The 11,158-nt window shown below is 41.5% G+C and overlaps 1 protein-coding gene across 1 annotated transcript in view; it reads right to left on the reverse strand.

Moving 5' to 3' along the window:
• The window catches only part of fgf11a (fibroblast growth factor 11a), a 100,823-nt gene that overhangs the window by 6,365 nt on the left and 83,300 nt on the right, over positions 1-11,158 (reverse strand). Inside the window, exons 4-5 of the mRNA XM_034856872.1 lie at positions 1,570-1,768; positions 4-754 (exon numbers count right to left, since the gene is read on the reverse strand). Coding sequence (XP_034712763.1) covers positions 615-754; positions 1,570-1,768 — 339 coding nt within the window. The 3' untranslated portion in view covers positions 4-614. The remainder of the gene's footprint in view (positions 1-3; positions 755-1,569; positions 1,769-11,158) is intronic.

Below are 11,158 nucleotides of genomic sequence, written 5' to 3' on the forward strand. Positions count from 1 at the left end.
GACAAGTATCTAGGCCATCACACAAAGTCGCTGACACACAGAAGATGTGGACTGAGCAGATGGCTGCAGCACAAAAAGTCTGCAAGGGTCTCTGTGACAGCCTCCCATTAGCATGGCTTTGTGTGCGGCTAACATTAGCACGGAGCCCTGTGGGCAAACGAAAACCCATCCCATTTGTTAAGTGTGCGCTGCAGCGGGACCGATTTGACCGTTGCACCCGTTGGTGATAAAACCAGGAAGACTTTTGCTAGGACATTTGGTCGGCTGGAAGGATGTCGCTGAAGATGGCTGGAGGGTGTGTGTGGGATATCCTTTCCAGCAGGTTAAACACGCTGCGCTGACATGCTATTCTTTGCTAGGCGACTGATGGCCTCTTTGTGGAGTTATTGCTTTTATATGCCAGGCTTTGATAATCACAATATAATAAGAAGGTGGATGGGCTGGTGTGTGTGTGAGTGGGTGGGATCTGCTCCTTTTTTTTCCCTCCAACTGTACACCACTGCATTGTGGTACGCATAGTTCTCAAGGGGGTCAGTGTCGCCGGTATGGGGTAGCCCTAAAACCGTGTTCTGGTGTCCGCCGCGTCCTCTCCTCCCCACCCGCGTCTCTGAGCGCTAGGACGTTGTTTTGGTTTTGGATTTAGGGTCCTTCTTGCCGTTCTGGAGCACGGGCGACTCACTGGAGGTCTTGGGCGTTTTTCTGGGCGGACTCTGCTCAGCAACGTCGTGTAGAGAAGGCTCCCGGTACATGGCCACTGGGGAGGGAGAAGGGTGCGCACATAGTTCATTTAGTCTTTAACAATGGCGGGGTCATCTAAAGTTTAGTAAAAATGCCTTCTAAAGGGCAGTAAAAATGTAGTAAAAAGTAGTAAAAATGCCTAAAAATGCCTAAAGTTACAGCTCAAGGTCCACTCACTTTAATCCTGCACATTGGACTGTTCTGTCAGCCTTCTAAAGTATATAGAATATTTTCAATTTCCACAACACAATGATAATTAATACTTGATTGATCATCCAAAATCAATCTCTAAGTTCTTGAAGTATGGTGACAACACCACGGTTTCTGCAGGTTTCACGAAGTCAAATTTAAGACTTTTGAAGACCATTATGAATGAAATATGAGAACCTGTATCCCAACATAAAAATACAATGAAATGCACAAAATTACTAAACACATTTATGGAAATTGAATAAAAACTAAACGGAGTAATAATAATACGGCGTCCTTGAGTGCCGAGAAAGGCGCCTTTAAAGAAAATGTATTATTAATAGTCGGTAAATATTCAGCAAATTATATTTGGACTAGCAAAAGAAAACTAGAACATCATGGAATGAAAAAAAACAAAGATTAAAAAGCGATGCAGAAGCATTAGAGGTAGCGTTGCATGGATGTAGGAAAATTTTGACCTGTTAAAAATGATTGAAGACGTAGAACACTTGTTCTTGTTAAGACTTGTTTAGGCCTAAACTTTTAGACTTTGTAAGACTTTTAAGAGCTCTCAGACACCCTAAACACTCCCCTGTCCCTGACTCCGGAACAGCGTGCACAGTATTTACTAATCTGTAGTACCTTCAATGAGTTTGGGCAGGAAGTGCGCTGCTCCCTTTGTCTTCTTGACACGGTTCCCTTTCATGACCTGTCCATCTCGGTTGATGCCGATGTACCACGCCCGGCCCGACTGGGTCTGTCTGTACAGGATGGAGGAGTAGGTGACGTAGTAGTTCTCAAACACACTCTCCTTAAACTTACACTCGGGCGTGAAGTGTTCCTGAAAGACACACACAGAGAGAAAAAGACAGATGCACACACATCAGGTCAGATAACAAGAATAACACTTTTTTAATTTTTTTATTTGTTCTATTATTTCTATATTTACTCTGCAATTCCACTGGACTTAGCTGCAAATGGGAGGAAATGGGCTCCACATTTCCTTGTGAAAGGGTTACAGAAGCAGCTGTGGCTGCATTAACAAACTGCACACACACACACACATACACAAACACACACACACACACATATCCCAGCATGTGCACACGCCTGTTTGCCAAGCGGTTTGTGAGATGGGATGCCATAACTCAGCCAATTTCGGTTTACCTGTAACAAAAAACAATCGCCCGGATCCTTCAACCCACTGTGGTTTAACTGTTGGCCTTCAAAACACACCCACCCACACCCACACCCACACCCACACCCACACCCAAACCCACACAACTGCATTAGTACGTCAACACCAGCCTTCCTCTATCTCCCTCTCGTTACCGCTCTCACATATTCCGTCTCTATCTCATATTCCTCCTTTCCTTCTCCACTTCATTCCCCCCATCCCGTCGTCATTTGGTAACCTTGTTGAGGAACAAACCAATCTGCAGGATTGATTTGGAGCCTTGATGTGACGGAAAACGCCTGAATAAGGAGTTTGCTTTTGCTCTCTCTCTCTCATTCACCCTTCCCATGCTCTCCGTCTTCTCTCGCCACTTGTCTGCCACCGCAGGGCCCTAACGTCTGCCTACAGTATATCCATTGTACCCCACATAAACAAGCTAATTACATCGACTGGTTTGCCCATTCTTTAATTACACATCCATTCACTTAGGCAGCCGTTGATTTCCTCACCCAGCCATTAACTTAGCTCTAATAGCACAGAGAGAAATCCAAAGGTCTGGAGTCTCCGGGAAGGTGTAATCAGATCGCTATCATTAACCGTGTTTGCACTGCAGTGTGTCGCATCTCATCTTCTCTGCACCCTGTGTGTTTGGATGAGTGTGTGTGAGTGAGTGTATGAATTGAGAGGGTGGTTGGGGGGGGTACTTTAAAGGATAAAGCCTGCTTTGTTAAGCCCCATCACCAGCACACACAGGCACGCATTTCTACAAACCTTTTGGAAGGACATTTCCACGGTTTCCAACTGGAACAGTTAATATATGGCAAAGGTCACGTGTGTGTGTGTGTGTGTGTGTGTGTGTGTGTGTGTGTGTGTGTGTGTGTGTGTGTGTGTTTCCAGCCGAGAAAAAAAAGGTCACATTGGCACGACCAGTGGAGCAGCTGTGGAAAGTATCTAAGTACGTCCACTCAAGGGCTTCAGTACAATTTTGAGGTGCTTGTACTTTACGTGAGAATCTTTATTTAATAAGACTTTTCTGCTTTGCATTTCAAAGAAAAATTGGATAAGAAACTGAACTGATTTAAATCTACTTTGTTTACTTGTTTGTGTATTTGTTTATTTCATACAAATGTTCAGTATGTTTGTTTATGTATGCCCCACTGGCAATAAACCCCTTTCTGATTATTATTTAACTACTAGAACGCAATGTTAGGCATTTCCAAATCTATTGGTGTCGGCAACCTTTTTTATATTCATTCATCAGAATCATTTATAATAACAAATAAATGATTCTGATAGATTAACATTAAAAAACAAAAATTGTTGGTGTTGGTGTTGGTGTTGCATAGTTTGTCCACCAGAGGACGCTCTACAACGTCCCTGTTGGCAACACCGATTTTGTATTTTGTTAATGTGTTTTTGTTCGAAGGAATTTAAGTTCAAGTTTGTATATTTTTTTTTTTTTATTTATCAGAACTTTAATATGTTTTCATGTTCCTCTGTTGAGGGAATTAAACAAATTGTTATCATATTATCTTAGTGAGTACTCAAATAACTACAAATAACTAATGTTAGGGAAATCTGTTTGTCTGTTCTGGATTTTTTCACACACACACACACACACACACACACACACACACACACACACACACACACACACACACACACACACAACTGATATATTGGCATACTGTATTTTCAAATAACTACATGTTTGTATTGGCCTTCAAAATCCTTTATTTGTCAGGCTCTATTTAACATGGTATATTTTTGGTTTCTAGATGCAAATTAAAAAAAGATTTTGCACCACATATGTGGACTTAACTCCCAGAAATCTGTAGGTCTGCTGCAACTCGTTGTTTTAAATCAAGGCTGAAGGCACTTGTCACCTACTTTTCTTTAGCCGAGCTGTGTCCTCATCTCCTCTCAGGTGTCTACAGTGTTGACAGCAAACAAACAAATACAGAACACTTCCCACACGGAGGTTGAGCAGATTCGCTCTCATTAAACTACAATCAAGTAACACAACTCACACTTGTTGCCCTGTTGGCTGAGAAAAGATGTTTGACGTAATAGTAATGCACATTTTAATGCTTTTCAAACCCATGTTTAAGTCTTAAATGCTAAACATAAAAAGGCAAGCAACAAACATGAGCACAAATCTGTTTTGTTTTCAAAGAATCATTAATTTATCATTTGCCCTTGTAAAACATACCTTTCATATTTCATGTAATTTAACTGGGTGTCATGCTTAGCATGGTGCTATACAGATAGAATCCCCTGGAATGTGCAGCTTGCATGCATGAACACACACTCACCACTGCAAGCATGCAGGGACTTCATTGCATCAATTTTTTGTGCAAATCATCACTATACTTTCTTTTCACCTGGCATTTGTAAATATATACATTTCACACACACACACACACACACACACACACACACACACACACACACGTTGCATACTATTTCACCTTATGTATTTTTCGCAAGTAAGACAGTGTGCGGGACTTTCTTTGCAACTTGTGACCTATTTGTCCCCCAATGACGCACCTGTCTCACATTGCAGCTAACACAAAGTATTTCCCAGTAACCATCATATATCAAAATGTATTTCAATTCAATCAGTCCATCTCCACTTTTGTCCTGGCCCGAGGCCAACCACATATACTTAGTCACAAACACACACTCGGGATGCCATCAGCGCTGCAGCTTAATAGGATAACACACTATTAAGCAGTCGTTTATAGAGAGCCATTATTCACACAGAGCAGACACACAGGCGTCGGACGCACATCTGTCTGCAGAGCGTTTACTCCTGACTCCACTTCAGGCTGATTTAATCACCTCCTCTCGATCACAAACTGAGAACAGGGCTTCCTTACACCTCTTCACTTACAACTAACAAGGTACAGAGCTCCACTGAATAAAAACAGCATTCATTCATCTGACAGCTTTAATGACTAGTTCCTTTACAAATTATAACTGTTGCACACAAAACAAGGGTAGTTTATAAAATATGTTTTATCATAAATGAAACTACCCAACAAAACACAGGCCTACACGTGCAGCTGAAATGATTAACCCTTACACCCTTAACACTGTTTGGATTGTTTCCAGTTTCTAAAATGCGAGGATTTTTCTGCATTGTGTACTTTTACTTTTAATACTTGAAGTACATTTTCTAATGATACTTACATACTTATAATTAGGTATCATTTTCAATGCAGGACTTTTATGTGTAAAAGTACTTTAGCAAAGGATACGTCTTCCACTACAGTTAACTGAGTCCAAAAACTCTAATTGCCCTCATCTGAAAGACAAGCCGGACTGAATTCTCACCGCTGCGGTTCCTCCTGTGTCCAGCAGGGGCTGCTCCAAACACACAGGCAGTCTGGCGCTCCCGTCACTGCTCATGCTGCTGTTGATACACAAAATTAACTTGGTGTCTACTTGCCACTCCATAATACTCAGCTCTCCCCAAAGGGACCCTTTTAGCACGCTAAAACCACTCGAGGTCCCAGAGCAGCTACAACTCTACACCAGGATTTCTTTCTGTGCTCCTGTTTATGCACCAAACTCCATGTGAGTTCTATTTTGCTGAAACGTCCCATCATGTTGCATTCAACGAAATAGGATGCGGACGGATATAAACAAAAAATGCAGTATGATATCATTGTCTTGTACAAGCCCAGGGCCTGAAAGCTGTTTTTAACTTACTTATAGAAAGAAAGAGACAATGAGAACATGGACATAGAGACATTTAAAAAACAAAAATCCACTCAGGAAAACAGAAACGGACACACACTCACTAATCAGATAGGGCCAGTAAAAAAAAAACCCATAAGCAAACACTTCTTGACACTAAATCTACTAAATGAAATCCTCTAAAAAAACACACAGATCCTTCTGGAGGAGGCAAGAAGATTGTGTGTGTGTGTGTGTGTGTGTGTGTGTGTGTGTGTTGTTGTGTGTGTTTGTGTATGTACATCCACTCATGCATGTCTGCTGTTGTGACAGAGAGACATGACGGATCCCTCTTACATCAGTGGGAGGCCACCCGGCGCCAGATGACGCACACACACACACACACACACACACGCACACACACACACAGTGACGGATGGACTGGTGGCAATGTGAAAAGTCAATAGGCATTAGTCCACAAAAAAAAATACTGGCTTAGGCTTTGCTTGGACTCACGATGCGGCGCCGCAACCGCGTGTGAAGAACTTAAAAGCGATTTACACGCCGCAATCGGGCAAACCACAGGTTAATCCCGCGGCTTTCAGTTGCAGGCACTTACCGACAGCATCCCGGAGGACAAATGTATTTTACTGCGTCGATGGAGCCCACATACGACTTGGCCTGTATGTGTGCCCACTGAACATGACAAGGGAAACGCATGAGATGTGTTGCATTTTCACGGCTCTCTGTAAATGATGTTTGCAGTTACATGTGTCAGCAACTACAACGGATCAATACTGGCTTTCCTGTCACGGTTGTACCGGTCACCAAATGCATGCTGGGAGGATGGATGGCCTGTATTGGAGCAAAATGGGATTTTGCAGGCCAGCGGCAATGTTCACGATGGACCGGATAGATAGGCTGATAAGCGTTGGACAAACTTTGTGTTATGGAGTCCTCAGCCGTGTCTCAATTCAAGACAGAAAGATACATTGTCAAGACCAACAAGTCCCAAGTCCAAGTCTCATCTTTGTGTTTCAAGTCCAACACAAACCGATGATGCACCCTTCCCCAAATGTAAGGACATTTTACTTTTTCAAAAAGTAATATAAAAAAAAATAAGATTATGAGCAAGCCAAAAACATGTTGAAAAATAATATTTTGTCTTGGTTTTTAATTTAATTTATGATAATTTCATAAAAACTTTAAAAGTTTGTACAAGCATTTGTATTTCTTGGTTGCGGGGGGGTGAGGGTCATGTCATGATAAAAGCCAACAGGTCAAGTTTGCTTCACAACAAATGAGTCGAGCGGCCGTCTGTCAGATCCCATCTCCAGTCCAGCTGTCTCTGTCCTGTCCCTCCTGTCTCTTCATCTCACAATCTAATATAAACAAAGAAACCGACATTAAAATATATTTTTCAGGGATGGCTCAGATTGTAAAAAACACTGATGACAAACTGAAAGCTGTTTTCTTTCATCCGAAAAGTTGATTCAGTGGGGTTTGGTAGTTTGTGACACGGCACTGGAAAACCCCTTCAATGGCCCCGAGAAGAGAGTTTCTGTATGACGTAATTATATGTAAATCATTTCTGTATTAGAACTATGCATTGAGGACATGTGACAATCTGAGATGAGTCAACAGCAGTGCAATATTTCTGTTTAATCATGAAGCTTTTGGAAAGACTATGGAGCAGTGGGAATACAGGATTTTGGCTGAGGATAACCATGAAATAAAGTGGGGCATTTTGCTGTCCCTGTGTAGTGAATAATGAAATATTTACCTGCAGATGCAACTCTTGTCAGAAGGATAAGAATCAGCACTAAACGCACACAGAGCAAGGTTAGGCTTACACAAGCTTGTTTAGCAGCAACGCTGATTATTATCTGAGCAAATGAGCAGGGAAAAACAACTTTAATTGAGGACAAACAGGCTGAGGAAGCACCACAGGAGCTTGCAAAATAATTGTCTAAGGACAGGAGTAATTATCATGAGTTAATTTATGCACAATAACTTTGAATGCACCGCGTGACTTAGGCTACCAGTTTCAAGTGAACGCAGTCAGCTGCAGACTGTTGGACGTCCCGCTGTTGGAATCCCCTACAGGGAATTACAGTCACACATTACATCGTTTAGGGGTCTATCCTCTATAAACATGAACCTGGTGCATTATAAAAAAATATGTGTCTTCTTGTTTGGGCAATTTACAGCATGGGTTCTCTGAGAATCTTTTTTATATCCAAGCAAAATTGGTATTATAAGTGAAATTCCCCTACTCTAATTGATATAGAATTGAATCAGAAATGTAACAGAATGGGGAAAATCAGTCAAGGCCATGTCCTAGTAGAAACCATCAATCAGCACTAAAGGAAGAAAACTCAGTCTACATTACAAAAAAAACCTTCCCTTTCCAAGCCAGCTTTGTTATCTCGGGTGGATAACCTATAGTCAGTGTTAGAAAAACATCTGCACACAGATCATCAGCCACTCCATCTGAAAAGCAACATTTGTCTGACTGACTTGCACAACAACTTGTAAGCAGTGCTGTTAGCAAATGCTTCATAAAAGGGATGTGTCGTCCCTACTCTGGTTGGGTGCGAGTGGGCTGCATTACTGTGGGATAGCATGCTGCAAAACATCGACAAGAAGGGCCAACAACAATTGTAGTTCATAGCAGGCTCATTTTAAAAGATTTATATTTTAGAAGTCAATATATACTACATGTACATATACATATAACTAAGTTGATTTAGAGTTTGATGTAAAGAACAGAGCTGATCATATCTGAAATGTGGGGCTTTTTGGTAATAATAACCCGATCTCAAGGAATTCCGTAAAAAACAAACGGACCCTTAATTCAAAATCAATGACAGTTTCACGGAATCGCCAAAAATTCTGTGATGGGCCACCGGAATTCTTCCGTGAAATGAACATGGCTCCTTAAGTTAAGTAAAAGGTTACAATGACACAAGGGACAACAAGGAGACGGTTTAGGAAAAGAAGAACGGGACAGTTGGGTTCAGGAAAACAATAACAGGAAGCAAGACAACGACAGGACGGTGTCAAACGTGACACGCAGGACACAATCCCCTGTCTCCGGGGTGAAAGTCTCGTGTTGTTTGACCCATCCCCCACCCCAACCAACCTCACTACGTGGATTTTGGGGCTTTCATACTACTCGCTATTCTGTGAGACCAAGCAGAATAATAACAGATTAGGAGCATCAGAAAAAAAATATACCTTCAATATAGCTGTTATGTGTATGACCATGTTGGGAGTTTTGAAGTATTGGTGGTTGTTTTGTGTACAGCCATATTAGAGAGTTTGCCTATTATATAATTTGTTTGTGAAATAAGCACGTAGCAGTTAAGTAAATACTGATGCTGGATTAAATATAAAAAAATTCAAGATGATTCTAGAGATAAGCAAAAATGTCTTTAATCACTCATCTTACTTTGAAAAGCCTTGGATTGTGAGTTATTCTCTAAGAGATCATGTTAAGGGTTTCTGAAGGTTTCAAAAAGCCAAATTTTAGACTTGTTTAGATGGATAGATAGATAGATAGATATTTATTGATCCCAATAAAATGGGAAATTACAGTGTTGCAGCAATGAAATCAGTTGCATAGCACAGAATATAATTGAAATACTAGGATACATACATACATACATACATACATACATACATACATACATACATACATACATACATACATACATACATACATACATACATACATGAAATAATAATAGGATAAAATGAAAGAACAACTATTTGATTATATACAAATTAAGAATACAAAAATGTGCAACTGCTTAAACAGAATGATCAAATGTAAATAGACCAATTGTGCAGGTTGCACTTGGTGCAGTATTGTGGGGTCTCAGAGTCTCATCTAGCACCTTTATGAATTAAACTGAAGACATACTGTACATCACGACATAGAAGTACAACTTACTTCATCATGACTCACAGCAACGACCTTACAGCAACCTAACTGCTGGCTTGAAAGGTTTTCTCTGTCCGAGTTCCACCTCTCGGCCTCTCGGCGCTCTCGTGAACTCTTGTGAGTGTCTACGAGTTGCTGACCGGCAGAGGAGAGAACAAAGTTTTTTAGCAGTTCAGACGGAGAGGGGTCCTCATCTGTGCCAACATTCTGGCATTTACAGGGACGCCCTGAGGAGCGCTGGAGCTCGACCAGAACTCTGACACACACTCTAAATGGCATCTTGCACACACACATACACAAGCAAGCAAGAGAAGAAAAACAAACATCCCAAACACACATAGATGATGAACTCTGACTGCACAAAAGGACAAATAAGCTAAGACTCATGCACAACCCTCTGACTAGGATTAGGAATTTTGAGTTTTTTTATTGGAACCGTTTTGGGTTTTTGAATCCGATCATTGTTTCCAAATATAAAAAAACTATGTTTGTATTTTTTTTTTCCGTTGTGGCTTCCTTCAGGCGCTTGTTGTGTTACAGCTATTGAGCAGTGGTCAACAGTGTGGCCTTCTATTTTAGGTTGAGAAAAAAAAAAAATACGTAATTTTGAATCAAAATAAAATGTTTCTCTTTTCTGTGAAATAAGCATGTGACCTGTTTTAACTCCTACTTTTAAATGTGAATCTGAATTGTTCTAATCAAAATGATGCCCAACCCCAACAGCCCAGTTCAGACCAGTGATTCCCGAGGTTAATTTTTATTCTAGCTGACTTTCCAGGCTGACTACTCTATTGGCTGTTGAAACAGGAGGCTTCCCATACGTTCTAAAGCCAGCCTCTGAAACTTGAACAGCTGAGTCAGAGCTGAGACGGGCCGGTTCCGTCCGCTGCAACTTTTCCCTCCGACGTTCTAAAGCGGGTTTGTCTCGTCGCAAATCTTTGGTCTGAACTCTGGCACTAACTCACACGCATACAAATAAGTGGAGGTGAAAATGCAGACACGCACGCACACTGTAATGAGAACAGCTGGAGAGGGTGCAGCCGGGTGCACAAGGGGGAAGAAGCAGAGAGGGAGGGAGAGAGAGGGGGATGTCCTCTGCTTCTCACCTTGACTGCCAGACTCTCGCGGTTCGTTTGGGGATTTTCCAAAGGAAACTAGAGATAACCTTCCTTACCTCTAAACAATTTTTTCCCCAACTCTACTTCTCCACTCCTCTCTTGTCTTCCTTTACTTTCTCTTTTTTCTCATCCTCTCTTTCTCTCAGCATCTTCTCCGTCTGCCTCCATCCTTCACATTACCTCCCATCTCCTTCCAAAGGGCCACGTGTGTCTGCATGCTTTTACTGCCACATCAAAGGAGGAAGGTGTCTGTGTGTGTGTGTGTGTGTGTGTGTGTGTGTGTGTGTGTGTGTGTGTGTGTGT

This window comes from Etheostoma cragini, chromosome 19 (assembly GCF_013103735.1).
Source record: "Etheostoma cragini isolate CJK2018 chromosome 19, CSU_Ecrag_1.0, whole genome shotgun sequence".
NCBI classification, from domain to species: Eukaryota; Metazoa; Chordata; class Actinopteri; order Perciformes; family Percidae; genus Etheostoma; species Etheostoma cragini.